At 37.1% G+C, this 20,325-nt stretch overlaps 1 protein-coding gene across 2 annotated transcripts in view; it reads left to right on the top strand.

The window, feature by feature from the left end:
* The first annotated feature begins 10,451 nt into the window (after positions 1 to 10,451).
* Positions 10,452 to 20,325, top strand: part of Rgk3 (Rad, Gem/Kir family member 3) — a 74,738-nt gene continuing 64,864 nt past the window's right edge. The window contains exons 1-2 of one of the 2 annotated variants that reach the window (XM_069117104.1): positions 10,452 to 10,684; positions 15,001 to 15,913. In XM_069117104.1, the coding sequence (XP_068973205.1) occupies positions 15,655 to 15,913 (259 nt within the window). In that variant the 5' untranslated portion in view covers positions 10,452 to 10,684; positions 15,001 to 15,654. Of the gene's footprint in view, positions 10,768 to 15,000; positions 15,914 to 20,325 lie in introns of both variants that reach the window. The other variant, XM_069117112.1, reaches the window with a different exon arrangement.

Below are 20,325 nucleotides of genomic sequence, written 5' to 3'. Positions count from 1 at the left end.
TAAACGTCGAGTTATTTTGTTGAATCGTTTGACGTTGTTACACGAGCAGAGTGTTTTAGCATTCCATGGGCTGCAACCGCGCTAAATTCCCCAAAATCTTGAAAAGGCACGTAACACGCATTATTAGTCAGTGTCTTTTTGTGTTGGTTCGTCGAGAGATTTCTAGCGAATAAAATTTAATATTTTTGTAACATATTTGTTTAAATCGTGAATAATAAAAACATCGATTCATAGTTTGTGTCTGTAGTGACTGTTTCCGTGTTGTTGAACGATAAAATGTTGCGACAATTAGAATTGGAAGCAAGACAACGATTAAACGAGGTAAGGTGGTTATACAAATCTTTCCCGCCATTACTGTGAGCGTCCTAAGAATATATGGCAATTATCAGATTCAATTATGCTCCGTTCATTCACAAATCTTTTTGTCCCACATGCATATTTACCATTTTAAATCATTTATGGCGTCCCTGGTCTACTAAAATGTCATACTTTTGATCAGGGCTGTAAGTAAAGCAATTATAAAAATTATCGCAATTTTTAATCGGTCGAATTCAACTTTGTCACCGTTAGTTTTCGAGAACGATTTCAAAAATACGACACTTCGATGCTGAAGAAAGCTTTAAATAATATAGCGCAATCATTTGAATCCCACAAAATGTTATTTTAATAACTGACGAAGTATGTACATCGAAAGATAGAACCGAATTAATAACTACGACAGTACTGTAATCGATAACGTACTGCATTTCCGACCAACGTAACTAATTAACACAGGAGAAACAAATATTTCCAAAGTATTATGTACCACCATAGTGTACGATATCACGTACACTAATTACGTGTACTCCGGAAGAACGGTATCGAATGTTCAAAGTAGAAGAGATATCGTACTCAAATGGAACGTGTCTTATATAGGTAAAGTTCTAAAACTAATCTGATCTCCAGAGGAATACGATCGCTTTGATCTAAATCGTTACACGTCAGTGGTGATCTTTAACTCTTATATAGACAATATCACGATCACTATGCAGAGTGTTTAAGAAGACCGTGCTTCTGTTTTTCTTGAACGTATGACTCGTCTACGATCTTGTTATGATTTTTGTGTTTCTTAGCACAGTCAAGGATTGACGTTCAGACGATTAATATTTAAAGTTCTCGTACGCAAGAAGTACTACTCTAGATTCTAGACTATCGATATATCTGTCGGAGAATGACCCAAGCTAGGGCCAGGGGCGTTTGGTGAGCCTCCTTCGGAGTCGGCCATCATGACCTTATCCCGCGTACTTGAACTCGTATTCCGTGAGCAAGCACTCCAGACGCGGCAACCAAAGACGGTGACTACACTCGCGATAATCGAATTGGTATCCCTATGTCCCTAACGAATCCGCGACCAACGGGATGCACTTACTCGGATCAGAAGGCGCGACTACCTTCGTAGGCGAGCTCTCCAGAATGAATGAATCTCGTCTCCATCATGCCACCGAGGGCAACTCTGATGCGGGTGTCTCCCAGGACACGAAATCATCGGACTCGTCCAGGATAGCCCTCGTTCTCGAAGTGAGGGAAGTTGACGTCGCTGTCTATTGGTCAACTTGAGACAAAGACTACTTGTCCGTTAGAAGCATCTTAATTACCAAAAAAACCCAGGTTTTATAGCCGGTCCTAGGCTAACTGGACTTGTGCTGTGTACGTGCCTCAATATCTAATATTCCTTGTCCGAAGGAACCGTTAGCGTGTTTTACTGCCGGGTACCTCTATGGGTATCCTTTTAATGAGGGTCATACTATCGCTCCATGCCCTTTTTTCCAAATCGCACGCCCGTCCCGTTGGCCGCGGCTACGTTCGGCGACGGATGGTCGCCTTGGGTCTAGGCCCTATTATCGCAAATCAAACACGACTAGATCGAGTAACAGTACTTCACTCAACCACCCTCGTTACATGTTCATAGCTTTTTCCGAGGCTCCGGCGAGGGTTCTGGTGTCCTTTTCGTCTCCGACATATCAATATATCAATATGTATTATCGATACAATGTTTGGAAACGTTAAATATTGACAGTAACATTTACAATAATATTGATCGTTTGAACGCTTCTTTAAGAGTCAATTACTTCGTTCGTTGCTTGGTATTCGTATGGGAGATGAATTAAAATTCCTAACGGAAAGAATATCGTTTTTATCTTTTGGTACTAGCGACTGCAATTAACTATATTTAAACTAAAAAAACATGAAACTTTTCTTTTCATTTTGGATCCCTTTCATATCTTCTTCTATGAATTTTTACATATGTACACTGTGCATTTTGTCATAGCTTTGGTCAATACATCCTAGCATTAAATTTATTTTTATTTATTCGCGACGATTACTCCAAATTTGACTTCTGATACTATTTTATCTACATGTTGTAAGTTTCCATATAATTTTTAGAAAAGGATTGTAATCTTTCTACGACAATTTAAATTTCTATGTTTTATTGTGAAAATGTGCTAACTTTATTTTCCAAAATGAGAAAGCAATTATTTTCAAGCAATGTAGATTAATAATAATAAATAGTAGAAATAGTAATACTACTACTATTATTATTATTATTATTGTTATTATTATTACTATTATTATTATTTTGAAGGTTTTGAAGTTGGTATATTTATCGTTTTATCATGTACATAAATTGGCGTATGGTTAATTCATCGGTGTGCCTATCCACGTATTAATTTTACCTTTGATCACACAGTGCCACCGCGTATGCACTTAAGACTGTTCATACAACCGATATCTAAAGTGACATGTCACTTGCTTGTCAAAGGCCAGCGATAATAGTATATTCGATATTCCTGTGCAATTAGACTTGGCCAGTGTCTTTATGTATATCATCCTCGTAACGCTTCTGTTTATAGCATGAAATTACATCATTCTTAATTCTGAATCTCTTCACATTTTATTCCTATAAAACAGTATATTCGACTTTTTTTTCATTGCATCTTCTTTTGCGGTATTCCGATCATTTCAATCGTTATCAATCTTAATAATTTGAAGATCGTTAAAATTAAGAAGATATTTATGCATTTATATAATCATTTATATTACGTAATTATATTTATATAATATATAAGAAATAACGTATCGAATAAGATAAATAATTGAAAATATCGATCAGTATCGGGTAGCTATATCGGAGGATCGAACATAAAAGATAGCAATGAACGAAATATCGAACAGAGCGTATTCAATCTCGTTAATGTTTTAATAACAGAGCTTCTAAAGTAAGAAAATCTCATCAAGTACCTAACAACGAGCCACCAGCTTTACGCTGGTCATCCCCATTAGTATTTCTTCCCACTGATACACGTCGCTATTAACATATTATTATTATTATTATTATATTAATACAGTTTGTTTTAGAAAACATGTTTCATACGTAGTTAATAACGTTCTGAGATAATTACCGAAATCATCAACGAGTTTTTCAACGATTCGATACACTGTTCCCTGTAAACTGTGAATCGATAATCGTCTGTGCTCGCGTTCATCGACAAGAGTAAATTAATATTCGTGCAATCGCCCGATGTAATTCAGACGTGGCATTCGCAATTAGCACCGACTAATTTCGCGGCCTGCCGCGATCGGTTGTGTTACGTGTATTAGTATTGAGTTGTCGCACGGAGAACTTCCCCCGTTAACCCGCGAGAGATTATTGTTGGAACTTGAATAACGGGCATGCCTTCGATTCTCCATGACCGTGTTAAGTTCCGTTCGATGTATATTAAATTTCCACATCGACGTCCGCTCTTCGCGCAGCATTTCTCTTCAAATTCGAATTGCAGTGGCCCACATTTGCCGGCGAACCATTTAATTTCCTCTTTCCTTGTGCCAATTTTACCACTTTGTTCTCTTTATTTCGCCTATCTGTTTTCTGTTTTCTTCCTTTCCACGTAATCGTTTTATTTGTTCAAATATTTTATCTACAAAGAGTCGTTCTAAATATTCCATGTTCTTTTTATGGCTGCTTTTCTTGTGATATTTGCTACTAAAAAATTTATGACTATGTCCTCGCAATTCATATGTTCATCAAGCCATTCTTTTATATCATCGGGCATAGCAGTGGTATACATATAATTCTAATATTTATGATGAAATGCAGCTCCAGTTAAAACCATAGAAATACTGTTAGTCTATTCACTTTCGTATTTCCAACAATTTGTTCCATTACCCCACATATGAATTCTAGATGGAAAACCAACTGTTCGGTCTGGAAACTCTCTCCATACCTCATAAGCAAATTCTGTTTCATCAGTAGTTAACATAATAATATCATCATCTATTGATAGAACTGTTTCAGTTTCAATTTCGTCATAAGGATCCATGTTCTTTTTCTTTTTATAAATAACGTTAATTCACATTTGTTTGTTTAGAGGTATTTAAGAGCTTCCTGATAATCCTGATAGGATGATCCTGAATATCCTTATACGTTTATACGGTTTATTGATAGCAAAATCAATGCATCAACTTTAAGTAATTATTTTAGAAATAATACGCGATCCATATTCAAATTACCGCACCTATTACCCTTCACAAATCGTAACGTCTTCGAAATTGAAATATTCAAACGAAGCCAGAAGATGCACTCTTGCACGATAATTTATCAACTAATAATACATCGATAAATTGTCAAATCGGATAATTAGTCGACTTATGATTCGTAAAATTTACATATATAATTTCATACCATTGAATTTACTAATGGCAATAAATTGTAATCTACGAGTCGTAAAATTTCACCAAACGGTGTTAGTTCGATCGTTCGAGGAGCCTGGTTTCAGAGTGACGATAAATTAGCAAGCACAGTTCGAATAGATTCTCGATTCTAATTCCAACGAATTATCCCCTTTCTTTGTCGGACCATTAATAATAAACCACGACAATTTTCTACGAAGTTGGGGAATTCCGAAAAGTCGAGTAGAGTATCAGGATGAGTCAACGTTTTCCATCGCGGCCAATTTCCACAGAATCTTAGTTCTGCGTCGTCTAAATCGCGCGTCCTATTTGCAAAATGGCTGGCGCGAGTTCGTTGCTTCGTTCGGTTCTCTTTGTCCCCGGTTGGCGTTCGCAGATTTATTTTCGCAGACTCGAATTAGTCGAGGGTCAATGACAAGCGCGATGAAGGTAGTTAGCACGAGCGTTAGCACTTTTAAGTATCAAAAGGGGGATATTTCTCGCGAATGGACGGAGAAGAGAAACCAGAGGAAAGAAACAAAGCGGTCGGGCAAACGATAGAGGGCGGAGACGAGGAGTTCCATGGTGGAAGGAGTTGACGTTTTGGTACTGAAATAGCTTTTAAACCACCACGAGTCGAAAATAGTCGTGCTATTCCCTCTTAACACCCTGGAGCATAGGACGAGGAGAAGAAAGCCCCGTCTAGAGGGTAGAGAAGCTAGAAAACAACGTACTTACGATCTCTCGTGTATCCATTCAAACCGGATTACGCGAAAGAAAGAGAGTCTCGATTGACGCTTAATATTTGTTGCATTAGAATATCGAAATAATTCCACCGTCTATATTTAATATTTTTCACCCTTAACTATACGCACGTCATCGTATTCTTGTCATTTACAAAATGTACAGTCTCCCGGATTATTTGGTAATTTTATGTAATAAATCTCTATCCTGTACTGTATCCTGATTAATTCAACGTAACTATTTTTTATTAATCGTTACTTTATTCTATATAACTGCTTTGTATATGGGCACTGTCGGCCATAAATATCAGGACACCTGTAGATATTTGGCATAAGCTGAATATTTTTCACTGCTTTCACTTTCAAGTTATTTATAATTTCTATAAAATATTAAACAAAATACAATTTGTCAGAGTTCTTCGATAAATGTAACGAACCTAGTCTAATATTTATGTGTTGTTTGTTATGATTCTTTATAATCGAAGGTACTGAAAAATCTCTCATTAGATATACCTAACCGTGTATAAAAATTCAGATATTTTTCACAGACGATTCTGTAGATAAGGTTAAACTGTTGCAGTATGTAAAAGAGGATACGGATAATTACCGAATCTGAAGAGAGAATATTGGTCGCGAATATTCATAAAATTTTGCTCACAATCGTTCGCTTTTAAAGATTGTTTCTGATTTGTAAACAAATGTATACCTTACATTTCATCGGATAAAATAATCGTAAAAATTGAGTAGACTATATTTGGAATGCTTCGTCATTTATGCTTCATTTTATGCGACTATTTGCGAGCGTAGATCGCCAAGTATTCACTAGAAATACCTTTTCCTACCGGTGTAATCGACCGTGTTTGTTAACCGTATCAATAAGTCGAGTATTAATCCAGTTGGTAATTAGCGTGCTGTGTGTTAATTTTGGCGTGCTATTTTTTCGCTTAATTTTTGCATGGATATTTCCTGAAGGACATGAAGCTTCGTATAAAAGAAGGCTTATATATTGTTTCTAATACGGTGTTTTCTTCTTCATCTTTTTTAAGAAAGAGAAGGACGAGCAATTGGAAAGTATAAACAGGTGTACGGTTTACTTTGGATGTCCTCGACATTCATTGCGTGCTTTACGAAGCGTATAGTTTGCTTTTTTTTTTGTAAAAAGCGTTCCACCTTTGTCGAAGCATCATAGAGTCGTTAATGTAATCTATCGGGTATTTTTTACCAAGCTACGACGCAACTTTCTTTGCAAGTTAAAATATCGGGCGAGTACAGTGTTTCGTTTTTAGAGGAATTTCGAATTGTGTCCGATACGAGAAGATATGTATAAAACGTCTATGAAAGCGAGGTATTTATTAAATGAAAAAATTAAAAACGAATTAAACAACTAGATTGTAATTTTATATATTATACCACGGAACATTAACTATAGATATGGGATTTATTTCATCCATTAAATATTTTTGCATTTTATATATTCCGTACATTTTTTTCTTCCAATTTCCCACAAATTCATAAACGTACACAATCTAACAAGACCGGGATTTATTTAACAAAAGTCAGGCATTTTATTCTAAAAATTGAATCTGATATAATTGGTCGCGAGAGATAGTTGAACGTGTTCATTTCATGGAAATGTATTATACATGGTTCCTTTTCAAAGATCCAGCGATCTTACGTTGAGGAGAAAAACGTTTGTGGATTTATGGTTGCTTCCCTCGAACAAGTCAAAATATCGCGGTCATTATTTTCTTTTGTGGACTACATCGAGGTAGACTGCGATTTATAAGAAGTATTTTACTCTGACACAAAGCAGTTTTCCATATTCTATATACTTTCCGAGTAAAAGATATTAAACGTTACCTATTACCTTCGTGTATTTCGTTGCTTACGAAATAAACGTATGTTCCTCCATGATATTCTATTAATGTCGGCATGCAATTTTTCTTTTTTTCAAAAACATCGATACTCGATTATCACTATTAGCGAAACGCTATTATGTTATTTAACAGCAATAATTCTCTTGCACGTTTTGACAAAAAATACTCGATATACAGTGGCTCGGCATACTATTTGAACTTTTAAACGTATGTACATTGTGTGCGTTATATAAAACTTTTATACGTGTAAAAGATTTCGAAATTTTATTGGCACTGTAACGAGACACGACTGGCACGATTGTATCGGTAAAATTTAAAACTAATCCGGAGATGAAAACGTACATCGGTTGGAAGATGAGGTTTTGCAAGAAATATATTTATTAAAAAATTAGTATACAGCAAGAATAGATATTTTAAGCACGTAAGTGTCAAAGATGGTCCCATCGAATACCGAGGTATATTAATATAATGGATAATTGACCGTTTAAATATCTTTCTGATCTCTGTGAAATATATGTACTACGTATATATTTGTACTGAATATTTTCCAATTTCTGCACATATTCTCAGATTTGTTTCAAACTTTACCAATATAACCATATTATAGTCGTTACGATGTTAATGAAATTCCAAACGTTTCGTGTAACATACGTAACACACGTGATATATTCATAAAGTGCGTCTGTGTGTTTCGAATACTTTCGCGAGCCATGCCACGACAGGTATTGCTTCATCGTCCTCGAAATTTATTCTCTCAACGAGATATGCATATCGACTTTCCTATCGTCTCAGAAACATCGATTCTTTCTCTCGGCAACGTGATTAGTTACGAAGGGAAAGTTTCCGCCTAGTTTCTGAGAAATCATTTAGAACGTACGAGTTTGATTCTCACAATAGTCTTCTGATGAAACCGCGTAAGCGGCATTTTGCTCTTACCAACGTTTTCCTTGGAATTTTCTTTCATCGAAAGTTGTTCCGACTTCTGAAAATCTGGCTCGACAGCAGTCACTAACAACCTAACGATGCGTTCGTTATTTTTTTACAGAAACAATGTTTCACGCCAAGAATAACATCTTCTTTCGCGTATTATTTATTTCGAATTTGAGATTAAACATCGCCAACTTTCTTATGAATTTAATCGGATATCTGTGAGCGTAGCGATGCCACTGTTAGCTTTATGGGAACATCTGTTGCCGTTTAAAGATGTCAATGCCATCGGAATACCAAACACGATGCGTTTTGTTGATTCCTGATTAAAAATTCCAAATATCTAGTTACCTTAACCCTTGTGAAAACGTTTTACCGTTTCAGCACGCGTTTCTACGATGTTTTACGACGATGCGAACGTCTTAGGAAATGTTCGTTGATAGAATGGGGTTTCCGAAATTAAAGAAACTAAAGGAGATGGAAGAATTCGGGTAACAGTGGTTACGAAATATCGAAATGTAGAAACCATTCGCGTTAGTAATACTCTTGGGAATCCTCTTTTTCGGGGAAAGAACCGAAAAGAAAAATATTTCGTCATCTTTTTACAAGATTTGCGATGATTTAGCACGTACTTGAATTTTAGTTTACTTAATACGCTTCAAGCTTCGAGGAATTTCTTAGATATCTTTTATTGAAAAATTACGTTAGATCGTATCGTATCGCTGCTTTTAACGCTGTTTGAATTATTCGAACGTTATATTCGTTGAACGTTATATTCGTCACTGTTCGCAGGGGCTGAGCCTATCATTATCGATATGGTCCCCCTTTCGATTCAGAATATTCTCACCATTTTTCTTCCTAAATTACCCATATCTCTCTCCAACTATCACGCGCATCTGCAAAAATCCCAAACGTTTCCCTTCAACCCTAATCTCAGTTACAACCTTCGTGATGCTTATATTTCAAACTACGTGTTTTCATTGCATTCCAATAGCCCTTTCAACCAACTTTCAACTAGTACTTTCACCTAAACCGTAAAAGAAGCCACAAAACGGACTTCAAATATCCAGGATCATCCGTCGAATCAAACAAATCCATCCTTCCGTCGCACAGGTTCTAGAGCGTCGAATCTCATAAACAAGTTCTCTTCACCAGCAGCAAGCTCTCCAGTGGAACAAAGAAACTTTCCCCTCTAGTGTCTCTAATCCTGCTGGTCTCAGCGTTCTTTCAAGATTCCGAGTAGCTCGTAAAACGATGTAAAACGGGAGGCAAAGGTATCGGTCGCGCGAATCGTTCCGTGGCTCGTAAATAATTCGTAGCGGGACGTTTTCCTGCGAATCCGTGCAGATAGCCAGGTTTAGAGAGAGAGAGAGAGAGAGAGAGAGAGAGAGAGAGAGAGAGAGAAGAGAGACTTTTTAAGACAGAGAATCAAGGCGGTGTAAATAGTAGGCGCAATAGTATACAGAATTCAATACCTTTGCGTTACTAGTATACTTTCGCACTGTCCGTAAGGAACGTAAGTCGATCGTGTCTACGTCTAATTTTTTTATCGTTCTAGGCTATAAGAGAACGCAAATAATTTTTGAGCTATCTCTTGAAGTTTCTACGGTACTATATCAGCAGTTTTTAAGTCGGATGTTTAAAAGGTTTTCCAGGAAGCATAAAAATTTGCTTCGAAGAAGTTCACGAGTGAAATTTCGTTCGGGGCGAAGACAACTTGGTTTATCTGCGGAGGATTAAATTTCAACAAAGTACGATATATTCGATACAAAATAATACGTCGAGGATGGAAAATCATAGTGGTGTAAATCGATCTGTCGTCATTTTCCATAAAATGGGCTTCGTGTTTATTGTTACAGAAAGTTAATTTTATCTTTTGAAACCGCGAAAGCGTTTCATAGCGGGAAGTGAAATTATAACGTAATTGATTGTTCAAACTAGTAGGATGACACTTTAAAGGATTGCGACATCTGGTTCGAAGCAAAATTCTCAAAATCTTCACTTACATCGCTGTGATTTTCAACCCGCCAAAAAGAGAGAAAAAGAGAGGGAGAGGGTGAGAGAGGCGATTCTCTACATCAGAGAATTTGGACGTTGGCCAGCCGTCGACACGAGGTTCGCCGAGCGTCGCCGCGAGACATTCCGAGCTGCCACGACGCCTGGCGTCGCGACGTCGCTGCTCGGAGGAAGCTCAGTGTGCCGCGTATCGTCGAACGTGCATCTGCGTGTCGTATCTCCTCGCGTATACTTTCGTTCGTTCTGTTCTTCCATTTCTTCTGGTGTCGGTCGGTTACTTAGTCCTCGGCGCACACGCGATCGAGACATGTGACGACGAACAGCAAGCTTGGAAAATGACGAGTAGATCATTCGATGCGATCACCGGCCACCGGAAGTGGTAAACGCGAGCCAGTGTTTTTTTTTAGGACTGTGGTAATCATACAGATTTCATAAACGATCGTGTTAATCGTCGAAGAGACCTCGATCGATCGGACTTTGTTGAAAAAAGAGCAAAGGTTCTTTCATCTTCTTTTTATTCGTTCCTCTCCTTCTTTTACATTTGAAAACAGAATATTATATCCCATGCTGGAAAGTAACGGGGCTTCGACGTCTCTTTCTGTTTCTTTTCTTCGTTTCTTGATAATTTTATTTAAAATTTAATTATTTTGTTGAAATTCCGCTTGATAGCTGTCGCTTAGATAATGGAGTTTCCGAGGTATAGTTTTGACGTTGCAAGCTCGTACGAAATGAGCAGAGTTTACGTGTTTCGATCGTTGCTCCGATACGTTACTAAGGACGAGTAGAATGTTTCCTGCCATGGAGCATATTTTACTCATAAAATCGTAATTGAAAGATTAAAAAATAATTGCTGTATTGATAAACTTTCATACAAGTATGTGAAAACAGAGCTAGATAATAGATGATATAATGGGAACAGCTTTTCATTTCTTTATGAACGTATTTGCCCTAAATTCATTTCGATTCAAATTCAAATTCAATTCAATTCAATTTTTAATTTATTACAAAGAACATTTTTCAATTTCAATAGTTGGGAAAGAAGCGCGATCGTACTTTTCTAACGATATCCAGAAGCTCGGGTCGATTTGTATCCCAATCGACTATTTAAGGCAGTAACATTTACGACGTCGAAAACGATCCGACTATGTAATATTCAATTTGCATCGTTACAATTCCCAAGGGAAGATGGAATTTCAATCGTGCACCTGTTTCGCGCACGATCGTCGGGCGTGGATGCGGTGTTTAATAAGGTTGCCAGACATTTGATATACGGGATAATGAATTACGTGAGTTTATCCCTTAACAAGGTCGAATATATAGCGAAGAGGATACCGAAGACTCGTTGACTGACTCTAGTTTTTGTTTCTTCTAAAGAATCTAGAGAGATCGATCGAATTTCTAATTCCGACACATTAAAATGTCATAAACGCTGTCATATAATATCATTTGCAGATTCGAACGAGAAACGTATAAAATAGTCGTAAGCGTCGTGAAATTTTCAAATTTATACGACCATTGAAACAACTTTTCTACTCGTGATAAATCGGGGCTGACGAAAGTATTCGAACACTTACCATAGAACATTTTGATACGTGTATTGTTCGCGTTACGTAGAATATTTTTATTAGCTTTGATACGACCCGATATGGCCATATTGATAAAATTTGAAACCAAGCTGAAAATGCATCTATAGCGTATGTGTTGTATTATATGAAACGTTTACAAATTTCATCAGCACTGTAGCGAGACACGACTGTCAGGATTATTTTTATCAGATTTGAAATCAATCTAAAAACGTACGTAGAAATTACGAGACATATACTGCAAATATATATTTTAATAAAAATTGAATACACGGTTGAGAAAAATAATTAATCGCGATAGCTGCGAAACATATGTTTGCGCTAAATATCTCGTACGAGTCGTGTGTATCATCCGTACATATTTTCAGATTTGTTTTAAACTTTATCGATATACGATCATGATGGTCGGCTTTCGTAGTGCCAATGAAATTTCAAAATATTCCAAACAACGCAGATAGTCTATTCGCAAAAGGCTTTCACAAGTGTTCGAGTACTTTCGCGAGCTACTGTAATTTCAAACGATACTTTAATTTTATAAATGGCGGAGCTCGTTCGAGTACCTGTAGTGTCAAGCTTGCAATTCATAAAATTTATCATGCGCCTCGAAGCTCGTAAACATAGCGGAGAACGCACAAAGGCTGATCTCTTCCACTTAACGTTGCACTTCAAGCGCAATAAACGTGTCGTTCCTCTGCGGTGAGAAAGAAAGAGAGAAACTGCAAGAGAGAGAAAAGGAGGATGATCGATAGATAGTTTTCTCTAATAAAAGTCTTATAGACTATTGGTGAAACTGTTGATGGACTGGCTATAACGTTAATAGCCCCTTTAATTCTCCCGCTAAATATAGACAACTACAATTTCGTCTCTATCCTCTACGTATACTCTTCGTTCGTTTCCGGATCTATCGTTCGTCAAACAACGACATAATTTATCGCAATTTCTAACTCTTTTGTTTCGTTCGTCTTCTTCGGCCGAATTTCTATTCGTTTCCTTCCGTGCAATGGAATTTTACATTTTCTCGTTTCTCATTTAACTTCCCATCAATGTTTGCCGTTCCAATTTTACATTACGTAAATGGGAAAATATCACGGATATACTCGAATATCGAATCGCCGGATAATCCAGCGAGTACGTGTTTTATATTTCTTCGAGCAGCTCGACGGAGATGAATTCCCTTTTAAAATATTTCGTCGTACCTATATCCTATCTTATTGCATACAAGGTGTTATAGATTTTAACGGTGAAGCTTTCTCGGTACATGCATTGGGTCCAAAGAAGAAAAAAATATTAAAGAAATCCAAGTCGTTCAAGACCTAATAAAAGAGTTATGACTAGAAAACGAAATACGAAGGGAACGATAAAGAACTAGCGGTTACCGCGATACAATGTAAAAGTAGACCGGAAATATTTACGTTTAGTCTATTTATGCGAGCTGTGTTTACTATTCGAGATCGTCAATGATTTTGAAGCGAATATCTGCCAGTACTATTAGCAAGTTGTTCGACTTACTTCGTATCGAAATACCGCGATTATTTACGAATCTAGGGAATTCAAATACGCGCTTCGTTTACGATTTCTGCAGCGGGAATCGCAATAATCGCGAGTTCTTTGCTGTCCGTTTGGTATTTCGTCTTTTTGTCGTAACTTTTTTATTAAGGTCTCGAACGACCTGCGCTTATGTAATATTTTTCTTTTATTTAAACCCATAGAATATATCGACGAAGCTTCGACGTTAAAATCTAGAACACTCTGTATATTATCTGTTACGAACAGATTTCCTGGGATCTTTGAAGACTCCGACGGTATGCTTATTTGAATGGTATTCGTGTGTCGAAAACACTAGAAAATCTCTTTGACTTGTAGAAGAGTTCTACAAGTATAAGATAAATGGCAAGGGAAATATATGTTTTCTGCCTAACGCGAATCTTTTTTTTTCTGTTTTGGTGAAAAACGGTGATTGTATTGGAGCTTGTAACGACGCGTTGCAATTAATCACAGAAGGAAATAGAACGTTCTATCGCCGGTGGCTCATTCTTATGTAAATAAAGTAACCACCGTGCTGGTGTACCGGGACAAACAAATTTCTAACAGCAAAGTAACTTCGAAGCCTCGTAATTAGAGCAGGTAATTACAATGTTAATTGTCGAGAACCACCGAATCGGGCAACTGCCATGCCACTTCGATCGAAGAATAAATTTATTTACAACTCGCAAATTGGTACTTTGCAGGGGAATTTTGCAAAATATTGTTTCATTACGTTTTTAACGTTTGATATTCAATCGCATAGATTGCTCGTTATGGTGGTTGGTGTAATTTTAAATGCCAACCCTGTCGAAGAGTAAACTGTCTTTTGAAAAGTTCCAGATTACTTTCATGCTATGGAAAGTAGAGATCCTTTTAATGTGATCGTGATTGTAATTTAAAAATACAATGTATTACTTTCAAAGGAAGCAGAATTTTCACTATTATTTTCGATTCGGTTTTCCGCGAAACTCAGTGTTGAAATAGCACGTAGTTCGATTTGAAACGAGCAAAACCGTTCCAATTTGTTTACAGTAGAAAAATATGTCTCTCTGAAGTTGTCGAAATAGTCGTACGCATCCCAACAAATCAAATTTTTTTAACGAGCCATCGAAAGTATCCAAAAATTGTGACAACCAGTCTGGTGAAAAGGACCTGCTTCGTATTTTCCATGTATAAAAACCGGAGTATTACTTTTTACAGAGGGAACTTATATAATATTGGAATTCTCTCAATTATAGTACACTTTATAATACATTTCAACTATGGTTACAAATTAGAATTTGAAAGAAAATTTAAAGCCTTTTAAGACGAATATCAAGATTCTCTGACGCCATAAATCCAAATTTCTGATCAGAGAAAAAGACAGAAAGAAAAAGTTACAAGAAATTACGATTCTCAAAGAAAAGTATACTCTAAAGATTACAAAAATTAAAGAAACGTCAAATTATAACGTTACAATGTGTCAAAAATCACCGAAACAAAGTTACTGTTGCAAAAGGAAACCTAAACGACGAGTTGCGATCGCATCGAGATTTCTGTAGACGAAAACCGCGGAAACCCAAGCAAGAACGTCGCGAGCGTATCGTCCACAATTAACGACTGTGTTACCACATGTTGCTTCAGAATTCGCAAGTTTCGTCGGTGAGCGAGTTTCTGAAAGTCGCCGGAGGCCCAGCCAGCCGTGTTCTCATGGACTTGCCAGCGTGACAGCTAAGACTCCGTCTCTGTGAAACTTTTAATCGAACGTTGAATCTGTGCTCGCGGAAACGTACCTGGCGAAAGGTCGCGACAAGCGTAAAACGCTCGACGAACAGACTACCCTTCAACAAGGAGAGCACCTATTTTCAGAATAACCAAACTCGTCTCGTTTGAAGTCAGCCGGTGGTTTTCGAGAAGTAGCGCTCTTCAGGGACCTGGAAACTTCGTCCCGGGCGTGTTTTCCGAGAATCTTGATCGTTTCAAAGGGCAAAAGTGCAAAGGGAGTGGAGTGCAACGTGTTCCAGAGAAAAAATCTCGCTGGAGATAACGAACCCTGGGAATTGATAAAAACAGAAAGCTCGAAGTTCCAGTCAGAAACGTGTTTTCAAAGAGGGAAAATAGACTCTTGGGTATATCGTTGTTTTACGGCGAGCACACGGGGAAAATAACAGAAATTCGAGGAAGTTTACTCGTAATCGTACCTCGGGAATACGGTTTTCTTCTTTTTCTATTGAAAAATCGGAAATTGTCGGAGAATAGTGTAACAGTAGAAGGATCGGCGAACGAAGAGAAGCAAAGATGTCGGAGATTTCGCTACGCCGGAAGACCAGATCGGCCTCGATCTGTGCACCTGGTTTCTCCAGCATGGAACAAATGTTGGAGGCGATGCCTCCCTCGGGTGCCAGAGAGAGGGATAAAATCGACAGAGAGAAGGATAGTGGAAGCGGAACTCCTGACAGCAGTACACCAACGAGAAGACGTAGACCCGCGACGAGGTCTCAGAGTGCTCGCGTCTCTAGCGCGAATAAGAGCATTCGTCGTCGAGCCGCCGCTCAAGGTAATTCTTCGTCGATGATGTAGCTTGTCGGTGTTTCTTTGACATTGCAAAGTATTTTGATGCGATATTATCAAAGGGATCGATCGAAGAATCTACGTAGGGACGGTAGATGTACAGCGATGGGATAAAAGAATGTTTATAAAACGAGAGTAATTAAACCTTTTTTTATATCCCGTTGTATACATATGCGAATAGAATGTTAAGCGACGTTAGTACCGTCGCTGAATTAAGCGAAAGATGGCAAAAACAATGCACGAAACTTACTTTAATGAGCCGTCTGGACGATTCTAGTAACGTTGGAATGTTGTATTCTCGATGGTAGTGGTAAACACTGGTTTGGAAAAAGTAGACTTCCGATCCAGTCGTTTGAATGGATTACTTACTGGAACGTCGGTACTGTATTCAAATGAAAACGCTGTTTAAATTATTCCAGTTACGATCCAGTGTCGGATTGGATCGCTGGACTGGAATGCAAACTCAGCTTTAGGTAATATATAAATGGAATGAAAAATTGATTAAATTTTTTGAAAGAGAGATGCATTTAAGATTGTTCGAATCTGTTAGACGATAGTGGCATAGATCTTTTAATTTTGTAATGTCAAGATTTAACGTTAACTGCTCATTTCGTTAATTTGTTTAACTTCGATTTTTATAATTATTTTTTAAGCATAAGGATCACAATTTTACTTTTTAAACCAAATAATAATCGATGTTTGGCATTCAATATAAAAATCTATTTGAATTAGACAAACGAGTAACAATAATTGCATAACATTAAATAATAATACGTAGAGCTGACTCGGCACGTTTCCTACCATCTCATTGTTGAATTGCTCGACGTTTGCCGTAGCCACTTTTGTTTGCGTTAGCGAAACATCAAGTATTAACGTGTTCAACAACTAGTTCAATTTTAATCAGTGCATTGCACACGGCGGTTCCATTCTCTTCTCGAATTGCAAAATTAATTTATTCCTCTAATTCGGTTAGTCTCCGCTGAAATATCGTCCGTTTTGTCCCTTTTGCTACGATACTCGGAAACTATAGGTGCAAAAATATTTTGCATAATTTCGATATACAACGTATAAAATGTATTGTGATAAATCAGAGTGACTCGTTTCAATTTTTAAGAACTTCGTAAACATCGTAGAATCTAAGTGAAAGAAGCAATAGTAAGAAAGAAACGTTAAACAAATAGTTGGACTCCTCTATCGTAACTACGATGTTAAGAAGTAGAATTTAACGATATAAATCGATTGAGAAACGTAACGTTGCATTAACGCGACGTTAGTCTTTAGTAGTTTAAGTAATAACGAGTTATTCCACTCACCTCTATGTACACACGCGTTAACACATTGACTCGTTTGCCGACGCGACGTTCAAGAATAACGACGCCTTCGTACGTTTAGATCAGCGTCCTTTGATAATTAATTTCCATTAAGAGGTCTCTGAACGCGTTAGGATTTTCGCGTGATCAGTTCCCATCGAGCATGGGTGATATCATCTGTCGATGGAACGTGAAAGAACACGCAGATAACATCGTATTCCGCGGTCCGATGCTTCGGAACCCAATGTAACCCATTCACTTCTAAATTAACTCTTTGAAGGGCGAAGTGACGTCGCTTTGACGTCACCGTTGTTCGTTTAACGTCCTGAAGCAGCGTGTATAGAGAAAAGCCTCGTGACGTAGGATATTTTGTAACTTTCGAAGCTGATAGCTTAAAATGCCAACGCATAATCTACGTCACATTCTTGTTTCCTTTTTACCTTCGTTGATATTATCAGGAATTATTACGTCGATGTCACGAAGGGATGAAAATGTCCTCGGTAAATTTTTAATCTTACGCAGTTGGTTCTATAATCGTAATAAATTGTAATAAATCGCGACTGTCTTGACGGTAAATTGATCGCGAAAAAAATCGATATTGAATTTTTAGGTTTTTTACTGAATTCGATTCGTAGCACTACCCTTTTTAAATAAAATTTCTTATTCAGCATTTCTTTATTTTTCAAGACACTCGTACGTTGAGATATTTCAAGTTTCTTGTGTTTTCTTATTTTTGAAGCAAAGTTATATTACAAAGCTGTGAAACAATGGCTAGATATTGTAGGTTGAACGAACAAAAACAAAGATTGCACAAGAAAAGAAAAAAATGGTAAAACTTCGGTTTCCTTTAATTTCGAAATGGTACATTTATTTGAATTCTGTTTATTGGAAGAAAATCATAGTTACGGCTTCATCGATGCCAGAAATACCAGAGAAAACTTTCTTTCTTTCTTTCTTTCTGGTATTTTTCTTGAGCGTTTCTTTCTGCTCATGAGAATAAATTTGAAATTATTATATATTTTTTGATTTTTGTGACCTAAATTAAATGAACTTCGTACAATTGAATCTACTTATCTTAATGCAAACTTTTATTATTGGAACAAGTAAAATCGGTATATTTCCATTGTACGAACTGGTTGTCCCCGACGAATCCAGATAAATAGAGTTCGATTGTATTGCAGAATACAGTTACGGGATTATTCCATAAAATATAAATCTCGCTATGTTATGAACTCTCTTATGAACTTAGAAGTAGTGTTCAAGTGACTTAGAAACAATTTTTTAACGAACTCAGACCTGCTGAATAAGCCTTGAACTTTACGTGTCTAAAGATGATGTCAGGAACTTGTTGGGCAATAGGCTGCCACTAATGAATCAATGAATATTATGAATAATGAATATTAATTTCACTGTGCAAGACGAAAGTATAAATAACAAAGAGTTCCGTTTCTTAGAAACACATAGCCAAAACAAAAGTGAGAAAGGAATGCAATAGCATAAATGTATCATACTTTAGTATTCTATGATTGGACGCGCATCTAAATTTTCTCTGGATTGATAATTATATCAACAAACCGTGCAGCAACGTAGAATTAAAACAATTACTGTAGAATTAATACAATCGTAATAGATAACTAGGAATTTCCCAATTATTTAAAACAAAAATTGAACGATTACGATGCAGCGAGCAAATGGTGCTGTTTTTTGGTCTTTTATTTAATAAAAATAATTTATTTCGATTTAATTCGAACATTCTACCAGAGCAACTCTTTGAAAATAGTTCTTCCACAAATTGTTATTTCCTGTTATCGCGCTCGTTATATGTAAATGTCTAATAAGCGAATAGAAGAACTTTAACTTTTGCATGGCCAAGATCGACTTCGATCGTTGTTCGTATAACGATCTGTTGGAATTTACTTGATTTGTAATCGATACTAAAAAGTCACTAACGGCGACTATACGTGCTAATGGCGGCTGTAGTCATCGTCTAAATTAGGTTGTTACACATTTAATGAATATATGTACATATGTGGTCATAGTCACGTGCCACATTTATGCGATTTCTACATGTATATGTATTATTGCAGTATTGCCATTTGAATGTTAACGTTAGAAGCTGAACAATCACATTGTATCTATAACAGATTTTCGATCGATGCTTCCGCACTGAAAAAGTTAACTCTTTTCACAGAACAATTAATTCATATTTTCCGATGAATTGTTGATATCTGAGACTCTATTCGTGAAAAATGATTAAATATTTGTTAAATCGAAAGAATTTTATTTAGTAGTTATATATACCTTCTTGTTGCTTCCAGAGCACTCTTTAACTCCGATTCACCAATTTATATCTCAGCACTTTTCAAAACCCCTTAAATACTTCGAAAATTTGCTGTCTGATCGATTGAAATCTGCCAAGACCACGATACAAAAGTTATCGCCTTTGTCACTAAATGCGATTATAAATTATAAATCGTAAATTATAGTTTCAAAATTTGACGTTTTTCTTTGCGCTTTCGAACCTTGTCACGTTGCTCCTTTTGAACTCTGCCGCGATATTTCAGTTTCTTCTTCGTATTTAATCCCACCATTAATCACGACTTTCGTCACAAAATTTCTAGCACCAAGTTGTAACGAGAAATCATACATATCAATGACGATCTCACGTTAGTTTGCTAAAGCTTGAGAAATTTTCCAACCACAGAGAAATAGAGTTGGGTCAGAAATGATGGAGAACACGCAGGTTAACCGTCCGCGAGAAACCATCCGCCGTTGTTGGACATTTAACCGGAGCTAGCCAGAGCAAACGGATGTCGAGTGTCTTTAAATAAGCTTGTTTTAGCCCACGAAACCCTTCGCGGCATCGTATTTTTGAGTTAAATGGATTGGACGGTTCCTCGAGTGAGGTGCACTGGCATCGTGGAAGCCCGTTTCGTCTGTCAGTGACCTACTACCCAAACGAACGCTGCCAGAATAGAAGCTGAAGCGTGATCTCGACGCGTGAAGCGTGTCGTCGACGCAATATGTAATCGTGTCTCTTACACGCCGCTTTCACGACGCGACTTGACGTCCGACTTGGTTTATTGGG

This window comes from Bombus flavifrons, chromosome 1, assembly GCF_040668555.2.
Source record: "Bombus flavifrons isolate JBK064 chromosome 1, iyBomFlav1_principal, whole genome shotgun sequence".
NCBI classification, from domain to species: domain Eukaryota; kingdom Metazoa; phylum Arthropoda; class Insecta; order Hymenoptera; family Apidae; genus Bombus; species Bombus flavifrons.
Note: the sequence above shows the minus strand (reverse complement) of the source record. Positions and strands in the feature narration are given on the sequence as shown.